The 20,286-nt window shown below is 36.2% G+C and overlaps 2 protein-coding genes across 8 annotated transcripts in view; both read right to left on the bottom strand.

Moving 5' to 3' along the window:
• The window catches only part of LOC146164123 (uncharacterized), a 30,907-nt gene extending 30,052 nt beyond the window's left edge, over window positions 1-855 (bottom strand). Inside the window, exon 1 of the mRNA XM_083380670.1 lies at window positions 804-855. Coding sequence (XP_083236796.1) covers window positions 804-855 — 52 coding nt within the window. The remainder of the gene's footprint in view (window positions 1-803) is intronic.
• A 2,991-nt stretch (window positions 856-3,846) lies between these two features.
• Window positions 3,847-18,692, bottom strand: LOC146164122 (uncharacterized). 7 transcript variants are annotated; one of them, XM_083381718.1, is made up of 16 exons: window positions 18,541-18,692; window positions 18,253-18,359; window positions 17,554-17,671; window positions 16,930-16,983; window positions 16,201-16,852; window positions 15,348-15,861; window positions 14,494-14,566; window positions 13,036-14,403; window positions 11,725-11,862; window positions 11,443-11,551; window positions 11,220-11,345; window positions 8,438-8,531; window positions 8,131-8,233; window positions 7,642-7,665; window positions 5,729-5,827; window positions 3,847-4,874 (listed from the first exon to the last, which is right to left on the bottom strand). In XM_083381718.1, the coding sequence occupies exons 1-16, from the start codon at window positions 18,586-18,588 to the stop codon at window positions 4,752-4,754; spliced, it is 3,750 nt and encodes a 1,249-aa protein (XP_083237844.1). In that variant the 5' UTR covers window positions 18,589-18,692; the 3' UTR covers window positions 3,847-4,751. The 7 variants fall into 7 exon arrangements, 6 of the variants coding, with proteins under 6 accessions (XP_083237844.1, XP_083237842.1, XP_083237846.1 ...); XM_083381716.1 differs by having other exon boundaries at window positions 13,036-14,566; XM_083381720.1 differs by having other exon boundaries at window positions 13,036-14,566; window positions 15,348-15,480.
• Between the last annotated feature and the right edge of the window lie 1,594 nt (window positions 18,693-20,286).

The following is a 20,286-nucleotide window of genomic DNA, read 5'->3' as shown; positions in this document are numbered from 1 at the left end:
GACCTAAAACACATAAATTCTGTAGTTGCAGTAACAAAAACTAGCCAATGTGTATTTTGAGATGGTTCCAGCACTCGCAGCATCAGTTAGTAAGTTTTTTAAAGGTAACATAATTTAGTCTTTAAACACGTACAAACTGTTTGCATTACGGTTTCGCATCATGAAAAGAGGTCAAGACTAGATAATCTTGTGGTCAATATTTATTTTTTACTAATCCACCGGGATAAAACTAGTTTGTTTGTTTTTTAAGATCGAGTGCCTGTTTTTAACAACCAACTTAATTCGAGCAAATAGTATTTATGAAAAAACGTTTCGTTTTATTAAACAGGGCAGCACTTACATTTCTAACACGTAAAATGCGTTACTGTAAGAAATTCGACATTGACAATATCTACTTTTAGAAAAGAAACCGAAGTGTTTTAAAAAAGTGTCATGCGACTTAACTATAACGTTTTCTGACTTCGGATTTTACATCAAACGTTACCAAATGCATCCTCAACATAAGTTTGATCAAAATGAGTTGATTCAACTACTGAATAATGCTTATCGGGTTACGATTTATTACGGCCTATTTTTATATAATGGATCAATATGTACAGACACGTGTTGTGTTTTCAAAAGTAGGCAAAGTTCGCCACTATTGTTTACTAGGAATGGATGTTAATACGTAACAGAAACTTATGGAACTCGACTTTTTTAATATTATTATTACATTACAAGCCTACACAGTTATTAGTGATCCGAAAAAATATTAGGTTTATTACATCGTCATAATTGTAATTAAAGAATAGTAAAGTACTTACGTGCCATTCCATTTGCAACGACCGACAAAAAGATTAGACCCAACAAATCCATGTTCGGAATCGTACTTGCTTTGCTTCCCCGGGGGAATCGCTTATTCATATCAACCTCTTGTTCATTTGCGTTTAAGTGTTCGCTCCCCGAAACTTGATCGTCACCTGATCTTACGTATTTGCAAGTTCAGAATCTCTCGGCTCAAGAATAGTAGAACTTTCTCGGAGTGACAATTACGCCGATATGCGTCTTGTCTTTCGCTGGTACAAGTACTGAGAACGATCTCTTCAGATCAGAGAAGGCTTATATAGCCGGTTAGAGCGAGCGAGGTGAAAAAATTGTCGGCAAATGCGAAAGGACCGAGAAAAAGGGGAGGAAATGTCACCGAGGGGCAATAAGAAGTGACAAAGAAACTGCGGGCTGCAGCCGGCCACAACAGCGACAAAACCACTTACATAACAAGCCGGGTGCCAGATTTTTTTGTTGTGCAGGACGTGTTTTTTTGGGTCAATCGTTTTATCCCCTGAGCATACATCAATCAGCCGAAAACAAGTCGCATCTTACAGATCTGAATCACCTACGTAAAATACAGCATTTTACTCGTTGGAACACCTACATAAACATAAAATTAATAAAATATATTAAGGCTTAAACGACCAGTGAAAGCCAACCTTTAACGTAACGTATCCTAAATTAAAAAAATAGCCAATATAACGCCAAAACGCAACTTGTATTGCTTTGACTTTGAGACAGAAGGTTTCCTAAGGTTACTTCTTTAGACGCCACATTTTCTACGTAAATTTGTGACGTTACCGTTTCACGAAACTGTCTATCGTCATCGTAAAATATTTCCATGGGCCCTGTCCCTCCCCCCCAAACGCAAATCCGCAATTACCCAAGAGCTACTTTATCTCACCAATCAAAAACATTAAAATTTTTGTTGGGTTTGTTGATTCCATATCAACCCTGTGGTGTAGGCCTATGCATCACAAAATAAAGATGTTTTATAATAAATAGACACAACTTAAAAAAAGAATAAACGAAGATTATCTTTAATTGTGTGTGAAATATGGGTCAACGTAAAAAAATATGGGTCAACGTACAAATTTATAGCAATGGAAACTATTGGTTTGGTACGGTTAATTTGTCACACCGACACCAGTGGTAGCATCACAGTATACATATTTATAAAGCTAAGGAAAAGTGTTGTTTAAAAGTCAACATATTGTTGGCTTACAATAAAATATCGTTCAGCATATGTTTTCATTCTCTCTTGTATAGTTCCTACGTCATTAGAATAATTTACCCTCGTACTCGGAAATAGTTGTGCGCAGCTTGGCACTAGTAGGTAATTTCGCTTGTCATAAAACCCAGTAAATCTATCAATTTAACAAGGATAGCTTTAGAACGTAAACAAAAACAACCGTACAGCGTACAAGCCCTAAGACAAGTTTTGATTGTTTTCGCATCAAACTCTATTGAAAAGTTGGTTTAAAGCTAGGAATTTTTCATATATACGGTATTTAAAAATAACTAAAAGCTAAAAAGGTACGCTTGGCTATAGTTTTACATAATGCAAAAGTATAATATCTGTTGAAATACTAAATTTAATAACCCTGGTCCGTCTTTAATCCAAGACTCCCGCAGCCGCACCTCATGTTGGTTCCAAGGCTGACCTGGATATAGCAAAGATGTTACACACAAATGGGTTGCCGGATTGTTTGTCAAGCGGATTTAGGGGCCTGGGATTCTCGCAAGCTGCAAGGATATAATTAGTTTGCAGCAAACACGTCATGTTAGGACGGTGATTTCAAAACTGCGGCCATGGCCCTATGGTGGACTGCGACAACTATTTTTATTGGGCCAATCAACTAGGAATTTACACCAAAAGCATAGTTCTTTCATACTTAAACACAAAAAGTTTGCAGACACTTTTCGATTTTTTTACATTTTAGTAATATAAATTAGTAGGCTGCCATATTGAATCAACCTTAACAGTTAAGAGTACAGGAAAGTATACGTCCAGCTACACAACACATTAATCGTTGAGGTGGGCTAAAATCCGCAGTAATAGAAACTTTGAAAGTGCCACATAAAATACCATAACCAAATTTATAGGGTTTTATGTATTTTACTCCAGTGCGATACATAAGCAAAAACATCTTATAGTAATATATTACAAATAAGTCTCATTTTATTGCAGCAAGTTTTTTGAGATTATATGTTATTCGACGTTACTTTTTGATGATGCTTTGTGGCGTCATCTTTAAACATTTATATGCCCCGACCAAACAAAAATCATTGATCCGCCTGGCACGCATGTAGCACTTTATGTGGCCCGCGAAGAATATGCAAGAAATGTTGTGGCCCGCGATGCTGTGAACCTTGGCCAACCCTGATCTATCCTATATATAGCCGTATTCATAAAATCACAACATATAAGTGATTTGGTGTCCTTTTTTTGATAGCAGAAGGTAAAGAAAGAAAAATAAAGCAAACGCTGTTAACGGACATAAAAGTAGGACTTGCTTTCTGCGTAGCTTACATATTATAAACATTGGCCTATAAACAAAGCAGTTGTTAGTAAATTGTCTTTTCCTGCATAATTGAAGTATCAAAAATTGGGTTACCGCATGTAAACACAAAAATAACGAGCCTAGACATTTTAAGAGTACTTTCATTTTATACGTTGTATATTGCCAATTTTACGCTCCAGTACAAAATCTGCCCCGCTGCGTTTCCTTTATTACTGTGCTATTACAAACAAAAGTATGCTGGGGCCGTGTAATGCGATTAGTCGTTGTTGTTACATCACGAATACACTATTTTGTATCAATGGTTACCTCTTATTAACAATATGGTTTTGTAAGTGAGTCTATAGGTCTCGGGTAAAATAAATATCTACAACAGTTTATTTGTAAGTTGAACACACACGATGTACATTTGTACATTTTATACAAGTTTAACCATTACTTACAGATTAGGCATTTAAATAAATATTTCACTCAGAACAAAGTTTTAATCTGACATATTAGCAAACGCCAATTTATATCTGTACACTTTATTGTAAAAAAAATCAACAAAAATCAACAATATAAATGTATAAAGATTTGTGTCTGCGTGCGGTCATGATATGATAGTTTTATCTACACTAGTCCAATCTAAGTGTCGCGGCTAACACAAAAGAATAGATACAGAAAAACAAGCGATAACAAACCAAGATCGGTACGTTGTGAACTTAAAAAAAAGGACACATTTGAAAGCAAAAGCGGAAAAGTGACACAGTGCTGCTGCAAGTGCAAGGCAAGGGCGTGACTTTTGTGCATAGGCCTGTACAAGATTGTCAACCGATGATCAACACAGTGAAAAGTCCAACATGTGTTTTAAAAAATAAAACAATTGCATTAAATAAAGTAAATTTAACGAAATATTGTCAAAAAGAAACAAAACAAGTTAGTTAAAAACACAAATTTGGTTTGGGTTGTTTCCATTTTTCAAAGCAAACTCTATAATACTATGATATATTAACGCCAACACTTGTGTAGTCTCATGAACACTTGTGTATTTGTTGCACAAATTTGGTAAATCTAAGCGACACATTTGTGCATTCGGGCAGCTGGTATGCCATTGGGGTTCAGACAATATATAGTACAAGAAAAATATAACAAAAATATCTAAAGGGCAGAACATGTATTCACAAAGCTTGCGTTTAAACTAGGTGCAATTGTACAACTTGTGACTTATATGCGTTTAGTGATATAATTAGCCTACCTTTTTTAATAATACAGCGTGCAATTGAAACAAGTTTAGTAAAGGATTACAGAAAAATGTTCTAATTCGATACCTTTAAAAAGCTTTATGGACCGTGACACACTTGATAACACTACAGAGCGTAAAAAATATTTTCCAATAATTCTGGGTTTCAGTAACGTTCAAAATAATTAGGTGCACTTTTTTCAGGCTTTCACGGTAAAGTTGCGGGATCGAAGTGATTCCCTGTAAGCGACGTGAACGCGAATTTTTTTGGTCATCAATTCCTGACGTAACACCTTAACATCTTGCTCCGCTTGGTGGCGCAACTGAAAAACAATAAGTAATTTAGAACAGTGGTTCTCAACCGCCGGTCCGCGTCAACTTTCCTGCCGGTCCGCCAAATATATTACAATTTTGTATCTCAATTGCAAATGCAAGATGTTGAAGATCAAATTTAGAACTTCGCCAGCTCCGTAATTTGTAGCTTTGTGACGTAACATAGAGAAAATGCTTTACTCTGGATTTTATCGTACGTCACAATGCTGAAGTGTTGTGCCCAACTGTTTAAAAGTAGGCTATACAGTTTGTTGTATGTGAAAAAATTCAATAGAACCACGTATAACACGTATGATATCAAAAGCAAAGCAGCAATTTGCTCATTAAATTGAAGTTTCCGTTCTTTGCTTTTAAGTTGCATACTTGTGTCGTAAATGAATTTGGGTTGATTTGATTTATGAAGGTCCGCCGGTCCGCAAAATTTGTTTTGGAATTTTACCGGTCCGCAAGCTAAAAAAGGTTGAGAACCACTGATTTAGAACATATTTGTAGAGGTTTTTACTTGGCGTTACATTGTAAAATAAAAAACCAAAACCCCGCACAGTAGATAATGTTACACGAAAGTTTCGAATAAAACACAATGTTAAATAAAAGTAGACTAAATATATTTAATGATTTAAAAACAATAAAAAAATAAAAACCACAACTATAATGTTTGTTTAAAATGTATCAATCCAGGTAAAATTAGACGTTTGAACACGAATAACGTAAACCAATCCTGGTAAAATTAGACGTTTGAACACGAATAACGTAACGTTATATCTCATCCAAAATTCATCTTTGCGCTTTTATATAAAACCTTAACACACAACACTGACAATAAACAAACCGCTTTCTTCGTTACCTTAATCTCCCCCGTAAGTTTGATCTTTGCGTCTTCAATCCTTCTCATTAGTCCGTCCATGTCGTGCTGGAGTCTTGTGACCTGGATCTTGTTGTTGCTCTACACCAGCAGCGTCAAAATTTATGAATCAGCATGACCAGATACAGTTAATACATTCGACAAACAGCATGATTCGTACTGAGATTACTAATACGCAAAAAATCAATTTCTACTTTATTCTAATTATGAAATGGTTAACAAGCTAAAGACAATGAATTTGCTAGTGAACAGTGACGTATCCAGGAGGGAGGGTTGGGGGTTCGGACCCCCCTTTTTGTAAGTGATATTATCGTAAATATTTCTTCTCTTTCGCTTTTCGTTATTCGTTCAACGCTAAGTCAAGCCTTCTGTCTTTTATTCTCGCTAAAAAACGTCTAGCTAATAACCCTTACTGTTCGCTGTCTGCGCTTATATCCAACGTTGAGATTGGTTTATAACAACGGCATTTTTTTAACTGAAGCAGATTCTTAAAAGGTGGTCTATTTCTGACTGTCATGCGTGTTTCAAAGTCGTTATGATAGTCAACGGACAATTGTTATCTATAAGAATCTTCTAAGACCACGTGTTTAGTGTGCAATTGACGCAATTTACTCTCCGTATTTTAGCTGACTTGGCACAAAGCTCGGTGCAGATGTTGCGCTATTCGTGGCATAATAACATCCAGGATAAATGATCTTCGTTTAGTATTGCAGGTGGCGAAAGACGTTCTTGTAATTTAACGTGGTCCCCTACATGAAACTTAGGAAACTGCGCTGTTGATAGACGAAACACGATTACCACCAAAATTAATCTAACATATTTCACGGTATTGGTTCAGTTTTTCGCTTAAAGTTAACGATTGCACAATAAGCGTTTTCGTAGCTGGCACTTGGCTGCAGGAGGGCCGACGGCGCACGTGTTCGCTTTTGATGGACGCTTATTGGCGGTTTTTAATTAGTTGTTTTCTTCTATTAATGACGTCATAACAATCACTATGTTATGAAGTCATTATTCATTAACGTCAGACGAAAAATTCCCTAAGTTGAAAATTCGGGACCCCCTTTTTGATTTTCTAGATACGCCCCTGCTAGTGAAGGAATAATGTTGAGTGCGGTTAAAAGGTAAAATAACTACACTAGTGAGCCATATCTAAAAGATATATCCATATTACTATGTTTAATTGTCTATGTATACACAAACCTAAAAGAGTCATCAAAATTTTGTCCACAATTGTCCTAGGGTTTGTTGCATGACCACTACCATTTACTAATTAGATAATAACTAGCATAGATTACTGAGCGATAGAAAAAATGTTAGTAATGGCGTTACACTGGTTGTAATAACGTCTCGCGCTTGCACCACCTCACCATCAAATTGACGTTTAACTGATATACTTACGTTGGCGATTAGAGGCATACTGCTGTTTGACAAGTGCAAGCTTAAAGTCAAGGTACAAAACATGCTGGCGCATTTCAAGCACTGCGAAACGGCTATTGGATTTTATCTGTCTCATGCAAAGGATGCGATTATAGCATTTGTTTTTATAAATTTTAGTATGTGGTTAGTTTGCCAGAGTTTCAGTGTTTGAGAAACGAAAAGGAAGGAAAATAAACAAAAATTATAATTAGTTAAACTCGCGATGCGAAGTTTTACCAAAAAGTAATAAGCCGAAATGTTAATAGTATAAAGCTAATTATTTCCAAGGTTTGAATATTTATTATTTATGTTTACTATTTTACTGCAAAAAATATTTTTGCCAATTGTATAAAATGTTGGAGTTTATAACTAAACAAGGTAAGTTACATAATCAGTGGGATTATGCAGTGCATTTTGCATCAAGCTACATAACTGTTAAGTTGCTGCTGATTAAAAGGATTTTTTATACCTCTTATTACCTCTCGGAGATGCTTTCTTTTTATCTTAAGGAATAAATTAGTCGGAAATTTATATTTCTAACATACGTAAGGAAGAGAGATATATGAAATTGTCAGATGGCAGTTGATACTAGCCTATGGTTGGTAGTATCGGTACTCGTTATATGTTGTTGTGACATTGCGACAAATATGGTAAATGCTGGAAGTACGAATCAAAAAAGTGAATCGTAAAAATGTATTGCACAAAGATTTCGCTTAAAAATCTTTTAGCCTGATAGGAATTTTATTTTCCAAAGTAACACATGGTTCCCTACTTGGGCGTACGTAGCTCTGTATGAACTGTTAATATACCATAAAAAGTGGTTCCCACACTCCTTTACCATGAAAACCCCTTTTGCGGGAATAATTACACACCCATTTATTACTTCAAGGACCAAGCATAGGGTTGCTGCTAACTTAATACACTGCTTAACACCACAAAACTGTCTAAGTGTCTACTGTCTAGTATACCTTAACAGAGGGTCTGTTAACAACGGTCGGAAGGAAAGAAGGATATCGTCGTTGGACCGGTGCCTTGTCGCCTTCCAGTGCTGACACAAGTCGTTGGTGGGAACTTGAACATCAAAAATATAATTTTATTTTAAATTTAAGAGGAGGTAACATCTTTATTTAACAAGACGGAAATACAATAAATGCTAAATACCGGTAGGGCAATAATTTAAAGCTAATTATACCCAGGTTAACTTCCTTAATGAAACGGAAAGCCAGCATAAATCGCGTTTTCAATCCAATATTGCTTTGAAAAATGAGTACTCACCTATCAAGTTCTACTTGTAACCTCCGGCATATTTCTTCGAGGGGCATTGTTCGCTTTTTTTCTTCGAAAAACTTCTTTTTCCACGTATCCCGAACTGTTGCAGCAAATTTTTGCTTTTTAGGTTACAATTCAATAATCTTAAATATAATTCTAAATAAATTACATCAGACCGAGATATTATTTTTTTCTAGCCGTCTATGGGACGTTTCCTATACCAAGATTAAAAAAGTAGTGTTTTATTCAAATTAAAAATATCACGACATATTGTGGTAAGTCGAAGCGGTACAATGCCACATTTCCACTCCAGAATCACAAAAGCGAAGTCGGTATTTTGTCGGAGGTGTCGTGTTGCAACTTGGGTTAGTGCTTTCCGAAACATTACAGCTCGCGTAGGGCTTCGGGCTGATTGTTCTGTCTTCACTTGCCCAATAAGCTTGGCCTTGAGAAGGAGGTGGCGCTTTGGCGCTACATTCTGTTAGGGAGAATCTGACTTTTCTGTCACTAGGGGCTAGCCGTGGTAAACTTGATCCAAAAGCTGACTTTCTGCGAAGTGGCTGCCTGTTGTCGCCAACACTCGATAAACTTTCTTGAGTAAGGATACTTCGCTTCCAATTGAGGGCACTACTACTGTCTTGTCGCTGAACTGACGTGCCTGACAAATTAGAACTGACATAAAACCTTATGCAATAATCGAAACGAATATTTCATGTCACAGGTTTAATTGGCCGTTTTAATATATATTCGTTTAAATTTTAATTTGTCGTATAACAAATAAAACTAAAATGATTTCAAAAAAATGGAGCAAATTATGCATAAAATCTATTTGATTGCACAACTTGAAGTCGAAACATGCGAGATGCTAACCACATACAATGGTTCAATAATTCTTTCAAGAAGACATAAGAGTAAAAATAGGTTGATAAAACCGAGTAAGTGATGTGCTTAAAAACACCAGGAAAATAATTACAAAATATTATTAAACTAAATGACAACATAAGAGTCGAATAGTTGTTTAATGAAAAAAATGAAAACGATTTAAACCAGATATGGGAACGTTTACCAGGGTAGTATTATAAGATAGCGTTGATTCACTTAAGCAATTATTGCGGATCAAAAGACAAATCATTTCAGGTTGGAACCCTAACACTTGCCAAGAACTGTAACACGCAAAGGACATAATTGCCTTTAGGGCGCGGATAATTGAACAATGATTGCGATGAATGGTTCGGCCCTGGGTCAGATTTCATGTTCCCTTGTTTTGGATCGTTTTACCGCGAATGGCGCGTGCGTTCTACGCTGGCGAATTTACAATCCGAGTCGAATGTACATTCTTCGTTATGCTTGTTCGTGTCAAGCGAAACGCGCTGGGGTCCTAAAAACCTTTTACACGCGCTGACTTCTTGCGCAGGTGAAAAGGGCTGATACTTGCCAGCCACACGCATCTAAAATTAAACAAGATGGCAAGCAAAGCCTCGCAAGGTGTTAACGGCACGTAATCTTGTTTGAGGGCAACAAGTGCACGTTTCACCTTGCGCGTAACATGATGTAACGCATCACCGCACTAATGGCGTCGGCTAAGACCTTGATTTCTATTCAGCAGGCTGAAAACAAGGGCGCCGTGAAAGTTAAACTGCCGTCAACAGGAACCCGTCGGTACCGCCTGTCTGCTAACGGTAAAAGTGTACATCGGCGCAATGGCGTCGCCTCGTTGCGTAAAACTAAAAAAATAACCCTGAATAAAATTCGTTTTTTGGTAAAACAGAAAAAGCTTTATTTGAACTGAATTAAATTAAATAAGAAAATGCTATCACAGACCCAGCTCTCGACTTAGTGAACAGATAATCGAATATAGTTAGTCGTCCAAATGTCTACAGTGGATTATATAATAGGTATGTCGTCACAGCAACATCAAAACATTTTAAAATGTATTTCCGTGTCCAAAAGGCTCGGCTAAAAAACACGTTATGGGTGATAACCGCTGCTGACCAGTACATGGTTTGCTGTTTTAACCTTTAACCCGATGTACAAGTGGGGCCTAATTGTCTTTAAGTAACGCGATATGGTTGAACTAGTTTAATCGCTAATTCGAACAATTCACGCACTGGTTGAGTTTTACTTTTTCGTACAATAAACGCGTAAGTTTCGTACCCATCGATTTGCCGCGATGAATAAGGCCAAAATGCCTCTTCTTGTCCATGTTTGTGTGAAACACATAATAACATCCCGATACGTTGCATTTCTCTCCTGGCCCTTGCTGTTTTTTCTTGCCGCTTTTAATGCGAGGAAATCGTGGCCTTTCACTGGGAGGAGCTGCACTGACTAAATCGCAAGGTGCAGTTTATATCTCATGTGATAACGGATAAATGCTTAAACTAAACTGCACAAATTAATCTAAGCACAAGTAGGAAAATAATGACTTTGCTATAAAAGTGGCTAATCCAATAATTTAATCTCTGTTCCTGCTTCCATATATCCTTTGTAGTAATGATTAGATTTACCTGATTTAGTTGTCCTCAGCAATTTACCTCTCGACCTCCAAGTCCGGATATTTGAAACAGGGTATTTTAAACATTAAAAAAAGCCCAAGGCCCCGAAAATTTCACGTTTTTATGTTTTAAGTATTGTACGTAATTTCGTAATTAATTGTAAAACAAGATAGAATATTTCAAAATAAATTTATTTGTCAATTATTTAAAAGTATTTTTAGGCAATTTACGCCTTAAAACCGGCTTATTATTCGCTTCGCAACAATTCAGTCTCATTATAACTTTTTAATTTTGACCTGAAATTCTTTTCTGATTGAGTTTGGAAGTGGTAATTTTTGCTTGTTTTACGAGATCTTGCCGCTCCTTCTCGGCTTGTCGTCGCTTGTTGCGAACTTCCTGCAGTTCCCTCCATAACTTTGAACCTGGTCAAGTGAAACAAGCGTTTTTGGTGCACATTGGTAAGTATTATCAAAACTACAAAGACCAATGACAATATCTGCTCGCAGTTGGACTACTTACGATGCGAACTGTCGAGTCGTTTAGCAGTATCCTTGTTGTCCTTGCGTTTGTCTAGCGTCGCCTCCTGAGCTGAGCTTTGTTGCTGATGCTTTGATGTGGTCGCGGGAGCCTGGTTACAAGTTTAGTAACGGTAAGGTCAACTTGTTTGTAAAAAGTTTGTAAGTAAAACAGGCTTCACGCGACTCATAGCACAACTCAACTATGCTATTGATAAGTAACAATTTTTAATGGATTTCATAACGTTGCCGCTCTGCTGTTGCACAAAACACAGAATAAAATTACCTTTCCTTTTGAGTTGACGAGACCCTTAGGCGACACTGGTGACGTCACCACTTCCTGTTGCTCTACAGGTGGTTTGTGAAATTGCGGAATGCGAATGGGAGAAGGCGAAGGTTGTTGTTGAACTGGACCCCGTTGCACCTGAAATATAATATCATTTATTGAAATGTCGATAAATGCAGATTAATCGGGTACAAATAGTTTTTGTAGGAAATGGTTTGATAGCAGCCTTGTTAGGTGTAGTTGAGAGAATGGTTGTAATGAAGAACGAAGTTAATGCGTATAAGCATTTTTATCCAGCGACACACTTTTACTGATAGCTTATTTTGGCCTAGAAAGGTGAGACAGCACAACAGAACAGTTAAACTAAGATTTTGCTTTCAAGCGAAATTGATATTTTTTCAAGACCAAATTTGCTTGTGTTATAAAAGATTTTGCAAAAAATAATAAATCACCTATATAAAAATTAAACTGTGATCCGTCACCTACTGGTTAACAAGCGCTGAACTAAATTATAAAGGAAGGTTATACAATATCCCATAGAAACTTGAGAACAAAATACTGATAATGTATTGTAGCAGTATGTTTTGACGATAGAGGGTAAGGGTGATTTTAGTTCAAACAGATGGCAAATATTTCACCACTTCGTACAATGTAAGTAAAAATGTGGTCTACGTCAAGCTATTGTAGGAGTGTCGTGGGCCAAATCAAAATCCTTGTTTTCATTCAAATTTCAACGTTTTGTGTCACCACAATGGCATCCCTACAAAGAGTTGACAGCTCACTTTTGCTATGATGTTACTTGTAGTGATATTATGCTTACATAAAACAACACAAACCAAGCAGTTATAACTCTAAAAAACATTTTTGCAAACAATATCATAATTTAATCAATCAAGTACAGGAAAAATTGATTTCATAATTACTTGCACATGTCATCATGTCATTTTTGTAGTAAATGAAGAACAAGCAATTTATTGATAAATCAAGAAAAAAATCAATTCTTTATCGCAACAGACCTTTGTTATAAGGGCAGTTTTGTAATTAATACTCTTCATATCCGTCAAAGTCAAGGGTTAGAGATTAGTATTACGATTAAAACAGCAAATTATCACAAACTTCACAACAAGCTAACAAACAAAAATTCAATATGACATATACACACACGATATTTGCAATATTTTCTTGCTGCAGAAAATGTGAGTGATTCATCAAGCTACCAACTATTTAAAGCAAACTAAAATGCAATTGAAAATATGAAAACCATCACTACATGTTAATGGAGTGGTTCACTCAAAACAACCACCAACTTACGACAGGAGAGCTGTTATTCCTTGTAACGCTGGACATCTTCTTTTCAGGGTCCATAATAAATGAATCATTTTTAGATGTTTTTGTTGGAAAAGGAGTTTTGACATCGTCATCTTTAGGTTTCTCATCATGATCATCTGGAAGTAGGCCACCGAGCTGTGTTTCCGTATGGTCCTGGACAACTGCGATTGGCGATGATACAATTGCAGCTTGTGGCTTTCCCCCAGTGTTAACCTTCCTTTGTGTAGGCATACCATCAGGGGCACCTCTTGATATTCTCTTGTCAAGGTCATGTGTTGTTTCTAGCTTCTTATCAGTCAATTCTAGTATGTTCTCGTTGGCAGTTAGATTATCATCTGTTGTCACAAAGGCAATAACAGCTGTGGTAGTAGAAGGACTAGTAAGAACTTCAGAAGAGCCAGAAACAGAGTCTCTTTTGCTGATGTGTTCTAATGCAGAAGCAGATTCCCGTTTGTCATGAACTTGTTTGGGTAAAGTTTCTCCTTTATTCAATTTATCAACTGGCTTTTGAATTTGGTCAGCAGGATTTGGATAACCCGTTTTCAACTCTGGTTTTAATTTAGTATCAGATGAAGGGCTTTCATGTGTTATTGGCAACACCTGGACTTCTTGTATTTTTACATCAAAGGAGTTATGAAAATCTTCTTTAACTTTTCCCTGCCTTTGCTCTTGTTCAGCCAAAAATTGAAGTTCTTTTTGAAATTCGTCTTCAGAGCTTTCATAGTCATCTTCTTCATTGTCAGTTGAATCCTGCCCATCATTATCATACTGTTTGCCAACAGGATGTGCTTCATACTGGGTGTAAAACTTTTCATTCTTAGCAGATTGGTTTAGCTTTTGTGGGGTAGCTCCAGAGAAAGAATCTTGTGAAGATGTTTCAAGATCTGCAGGAAACTCGGGACGGTGACCTGACAAGCTATTTTGTGCACCACTTTTGTAAATTTGAAAGTTTTGCTGTGATAAGCGATAAGAAAGCCTTGACCCATTTGTCTCCCTGTCTGAAGATTTACCTTTAGGATTACTGGAAAGGGAATCACTAGGATCTTTGGGTGTCATGGATTTCTTAGGCCCAGAGCGGTCATAGAAATCAAACTGATATGAAGAATCTTGTGATAGTGGCCGGGCCTGTGATGCATTAATATTTATCTTGTGTGCATCATCAGCATTGTTCGAATCATTAATGTTAGGTGTGGAGGGCCATGAATTGCCCCCTAAATTGTTTGTAAGGTGTTCAGGAGAAATGTGGTTAACAGTACCTGAAATTGTGCGGACAACAGTTTTTTTAGTGGCATGAGGTTCACCGGCTTGTAATAATGGATCAAAGTCATGCCTTGGAAATACCTTAGAGCCCTGTAAGGATGAAGTAGGACTCATATCATGTGGGTTATTTTGGACTGTATCTAAATTATGCATTTGTTTGCTATGGACTAAAGTTCGTACCATTTCAACATTTTCATGTTTAGAAGGAGAATTTCTCATATCCTCTGGTTGTCCTTGGGATCCAATTCTATGTCTGTAAAAGAAAAACAATAAAACAATACCACCTTTTTTACTATTTAAATTAAATGTATTTAATATAAAACTAGTCTCAACAACAGAAGATAAAATATTTTTTTTTTGATAACTACACATTAAAGGACTTTGCAATTACAATACAGGTAGTTGCTTGGTAACAAAGGCAACTGTACAGTCACAAATTAGGAAGCTAGGCGGGGGAACAATGGAAAAGTTCTGGTGGTGGCAAACAAACTTTTTGCGAGAGGGTCATATGGGAAAGAAGTGGCACTTTTGTTTTGGGGGCTAAGTACATAAGCCACCATAAAAGGCTGAAGTTGCCACACAAGCCAAAAGCAGACACCAGGCCAACGCACTTGCCCAATTATATTAACACAGCACTTGACATAACAAAGTGAGACAGAGTGGCTTTTAAACAAACCAAGTGGCACTCCAAATGTTTCTTATCGCTTGCGAACACTTTAGGGTTTCAGCATATAATTGAAACTGTTGATTTATTGGTCATGCTAATTTTTTGGTTACATTTAGGTTTATATAGACTTCAAAAAAAATCTTAAATTAACTTAACTTAAAATAATGTTTGGCCATTTTTTAGAAATTTAAAATAAATAATTTTAAATTTCAGTATGAATGGTAGCGGTAAGAAATATAAACTATGCTTGAATATAAGTTTGCAAAAAAATGTTATATTTATATACAATTAAAGAACACAACAAACTATTAGGAAAAATATATTTTGAGTTCATTTTAACCCAAATGCAATGATCAACATTGTATACCTTTGTAATTCATTTGCTGAAGAGATGTCTGTATCACTTTGTTCTTGGTCCAAATAGCCAGAGTCATCATTTGTGCTGTTGGTTGGAGGTTTGTCGTCCATTTCATCATGCATGTGGGATTTTTCATCCATACCTAAGGTTTTGGGTTGATAGGAATAAGCAGGGTTTGTGTTATTGGTTGGTAAAGGTGGGTTATGCAGACTACAAGAGCTAGTGCTACTACTCCTAGAAATTGGGTGATTACTAAACTTAAATGGAAAAGTATCCTCAGTGTTAATGGCTGGTTTAGTAGAAACATGCATGGCATGGTATCCCTGGCTGCTGGTGTTAAGAGGCCAATGTGATGAAGTGTCAACAAATTGTCTTTTCTGCGTTTTGGGTGGATGGGGATTTATGTAGCTAGGGGGCAACAAAGGGTGGCTGCTAAGTGAAGTGGGAGAAGGCAGGGATTTGTAATGATGAGGAAATCTCGGAGGCATTTCAACATCTTTTGGAAAATCAAGACTGCTGGCAGCTTCATGCAAAAACAAAAAAACAAAAGTTTTGCTTCAAAACTTTTGTTAACAACATGCAAGGAAAACTCAACTAAAGCAAGATGCATGCAAATTCATTTTGTCAAAAGTTAAACTAAACATTGCAATAATGAAATTGAGAGCTGTGTAATAAATTGTAAAACTCTATAATTTAAAGCAAAGTATTATAATTCCATAATATTTGCTCTGCAACAATTTTGTTAAGAATTAAAACTGATTAAGCAAATAAAAATTAGATTGTTTTTTCTTTGCAGTAACCACAACCATAAGCAAAATAAAAATAAAAAATACCCAGGAAAAAATATGTTAGGCTAACATACCTCTGGATGAGGCCAGTGAACCAGAGCGTGCTGGCATGTTGTAATGCACTTTCCTTTTAACTGGGCCTTCATGAATGACTGACTTTGTCTGCCTGAGTTCGTGATTTTCTTTGCCCTCACTTTCTATGTATGCAGGAGTTACCGGTGGCCTTTCATTTTGTTTATCAAAGGTTTTACTGCTTTCATCGAAGGCTTGTCCTGGCGTTGTTCGCCCACGTTGGCCTTTCGGAAATTTTTGATGATTTTCACTTTTACCGCTAATGTGTCTCTTTTGTCGTTTAATGTCTATATTTTCTGGTGGTGTACCAACTGAGCTTTTAAACTTAGCATGTGTCGTAGAGCTTTCCATACCAAGTGAATGACGAATTTGATTTGCATGCCCTAAACTTTGATCTTTTCGGATGTACCTTGTGTTCTGTGGAGTGTTATTATAACTGGCTGATAACGAATCAATTTCTCCGAAGCTTTGTGGATGTTGCTGCTGTTGTGGTATGCTTTGTCGTCGATCATAGGATATGTTCTCTGGAGATGTACTTTCAGTTTCAGATATTGGCCTGTGCAAATCTTGAATTCTAGGTTTAATAGGAGGCAGTACAGAGTAGTTGTACATTGTTGGATGACCAGGCAACACAAATATTTCAGGCATTACACTCTAAAATAAACACAAAATAATAGGATTATATATATTTATATCTTAAAACCAGTTACATTTTTGTTATTAAAACTTACATGAGGAGGAAGAAAGTTCTTTACTTTCAGCTGCTTTTCTTGGTTTTGTCTCACCTTAAACAAAAACAATTACCATTTACTTACGTGTTTACATAAACACCAATCACCCTACTTGAATAATTTGTTTAGTTTCTGGAAAGGTGCCTGATATAATCTATGCCCTAGGTTTTTACCAATCACCTGCTCTCCCAATTTATTAAGTAGCCAGTATAACTTAAACAAGACAGTTACGCCCAGGTAATTATTACACATTTATTTTTTGTTACAAAATCAAATTAAACAAACAAACACACAAATCCTTAAAAAACATTTTTTTCATGGTACTTTTCACTGAAATGAGGTGTGTGGATTGCCATATTTCAGGTGTGCAATAGATGTTATGCATACCTGGGTTTGGAATGCTACCACAGCTAAACTTTTTACAAAACTTTGCTTTGCAATATGCTAATTTATTTGTGCTCACAAGTTGCTTAAAAATATCTGCGGTGTGCACCTGTCACAGAACACACATCCAATCAACATACTGGCGTTCAAACAGCATAAAAAGCTTATAGGTGGTGTAAGTAACTGCATTCCTATTTTAGTTTAATTGTAATCAAAATTTTACTAGCTTGAATTACTTACCAAAGCTAAACATCTTCCAATGTGCTTCAAAAACACATAATCTTTTGGAAAGAAATCATGGCCAAGTTGAACTTGCAGTTCCATACGGAGCTTTGCAATGGAAATATCTGGCAAAACTCTAATACACAAAATATAATTAAAATAAAAAAGAAATGCTGGATAAAACCACATCTGACCAAAAGCCAAAAAATTATTTTGTTCACTTTATTTCGTACTTCAGTATCAAATTTTAAAAAAAATTAAAAAGAAACAAAAAAACATTTATATCTTTATAATAAACAGTTGGTTCAGTTTTATTGAAAAAAATAAATGAAAACATTTGAGTACTTTAAACGTTAGGGTTAGTTAATATAACACACAAAAATTAAAAAGTCAAGACGAATTTTAGAAATTATTGTTTTGAAAATTTATGTGATATTATTATTTTACTTAGTTTATCTACATTTTTAATTTATTTGAAGGCACATATGTTTAGAAATTGTGCAGTAATAAATGTTGGTTTTGATCATTTTTTGGCATTGTATCAGATTTTTGATATGGTTGTGTAAGTTTTATATTAAAATGACAACCTCATTGTTTTATATTCAGCCAGCCAATTAACCACAAACCCTGAAAAGCATTAATTTATTGCAAACTATATCAGGGTTGGTAAAGAAAATAACATTTTAGATACTATAAAACTTATTTTATTGTACAAACCGAATAAACCCCACAGAAAAGGTGTCTCCAATGACTTTATGACTTGCATAATTCAATCGCTCAACCCAGTGCTCAAGTGGTACAATGGAAATATGAAGATCCACAAGCTGAAAAAAAATTAATTAATCAAAATCAACTGCAAAAATTATAACCGGAGAATAATGATTGCATATACATAATAAATAATATATATATATATATATATATTGATAAAACACTTTCATGTGTAACTAATGCTATAATATAAACATTCCCAGAGTTAACATTAAAGACATACAAGTAACTTACATTGTCTGATGGGGGTCTAAAGTCAACAGAATCTCCACCATCACTCATTTTGTTGTCTGTTTTGGTCAAAATTCATCAATAATCTTGCAAAAGCGTCATTTTAGTATAAGTAATAACGGGTTAAATATTTTTAAAACAACCTATAAAGATGCTTTTCTGATGGCATAAATATTTTAATCTTGTCATTTATGACGAATATTAATATTGAATATTAATATTTGTCATAATTTTTATATTTTTTTTTTATATTCAGAAAGTATAGTCCAGTATTAGTATTGTGGTATAATTTTTTTTCTAAAATTTTGGTCGTAAATACGTTTATTTTTACTTTACTTTTTTTGTGCTAGCTCTTTGGTGCTGTGTAGCTTCTGGTATAAAATTGATAATCTGCTAATACCTTAAAATGACTTTTGCTGGGGCGGCACGATGCTTTTGCTCAACAAACTTGTTTACACATTACGTTGGTAACGCCAGAATATTGGCCTGCCAAAATTTCAATGCATACAACCGCATTTTGCATAAAGGCGGCGCTTATAACCGTTGCTATTCGCAACAACTACAAGCTTTATTCATAGAAACGAAACACATGCGTTAATCTTATGTATTCAGCCGTACATACACACTTTATCTTTCTGAAAGTGTATGGACCGACGTGGAACATCAATTGATCTCCAATTGACCGACTCTCTCCGACTAAAGGCACAACGAAAACAAGTTTGTTGATTTACTCAAAGCGCTTTTGACCCAATAGCATAACCTAGCGAGAAGTGTGTCACTCACCTTTTCAAGCAGCTAGGCGTAGGCCTACACCCAACAGCAGGAGCGGGCAACATACGGCCCACGGACCAGGCCCGGCCCGCGATGGGATTTTGAGCCGCCCGCAGACAGTTTCCGGTCTTACATGATAATGTGGCCCGCGGGAACAGTCTGCCGCAATACCCCACTGTTATCTAGTACGTCAAATAATAGTGATTGGTAATTATTCTTTGGTTCTTTGTTTTGGTAAAATCAGAGGACTCCAGCCATAAAAAAGGACGCCCAAAATTCGACACCAAAACGGCCGATGCCATACCCATGGCCACCGATCGTCCCAACTCCCACACCCTCTACCTACAGTTTCAGGCGTTAAATTCTTATTCTGTCGCTGGTACTGCGTATTTGGCTTTTCGCAAAAAAAAACGTAAAGTTGCAAATTTAGCAAGGATTAAATGCCCAAGTACTTTTTCACTCAAGTCGGCAAGAAAGCAGTATGTTTGCTGTGCAATGAAAGTGTTGCAGTGTTAAATTTAAAGTGAACAAGATTAGCCGCCATTATGAAACAAAATATGTAGGCTATGGCAGAGGCGTAGGGGGTACATACGTCCCGAGCGCCAAAGTACAGGGACACCAAAATGAGGCTTAGCCTACTGTCATTTGTATACCTTTGCTTCTTCTTTAAATACAATGTTCTATTGAAATTGAAATTATTTTTCCGTAGAAAGTAAGGTATATTATGTTACGCTAATGTAACAGAAAATGTGATTGAACATGGAGGAGGGGGTGCAATTTTATAGTTTGCCCCCGGGCGCAAAATACTTTGGCTGTGCCTCTGGGCTTTGGCAGTACAATTAATACATCGTTTAGGAATCCGGCCCGCCAAGTAGCACACTTCATTTTTTCATATCAGGCCCGCCGACTGGAGAAGTTGCCCGCCCCTGTCCTACAGCCAATCAATTAAAGGAACAGCTAAAATAATAAACCTTCAGA

This window comes from Ascidiella aspersa, chromosome 2 (assembly GCF_963924565.1).
Source record: "Ascidiella aspersa chromosome 2, kaAscAspe10.2, whole genome shotgun sequence".
Classification (NCBI taxonomy): Eukaryota; Metazoa; Chordata; class Ascidiacea; order Phlebobranchia; family Ascidiidae; genus Ascidiella; species Ascidiella aspersa.
The sequence above is the reverse complement of the archived record's forward strand: the minus strand, read 5'-3'. Positions and strand labels throughout refer to the sequence as shown.

Coding starts and splice junctions, on each gene's coding strand:
- LOC146164122 (XM_083381716.1), bottom strand. CDS start 18,588: ATGAGTGATGGTGGAGATTCTGTTGACTTTAGACCCCCATCAGACAAT. Junction 18,360..18,540: donor TTAGACCCCCATCAGACAAT/GTAAGTTACTTG, acceptor ATTTTTTTTCAG/CTTGTGGATCTTCATATTTC. Junction 8,234..8,437: donor TTACAAGTAGAACTTGATAG/GTGAGTACTCAT, acceptor TTGATGTTCAAG/TTCCCACCAACGACTTGTGT.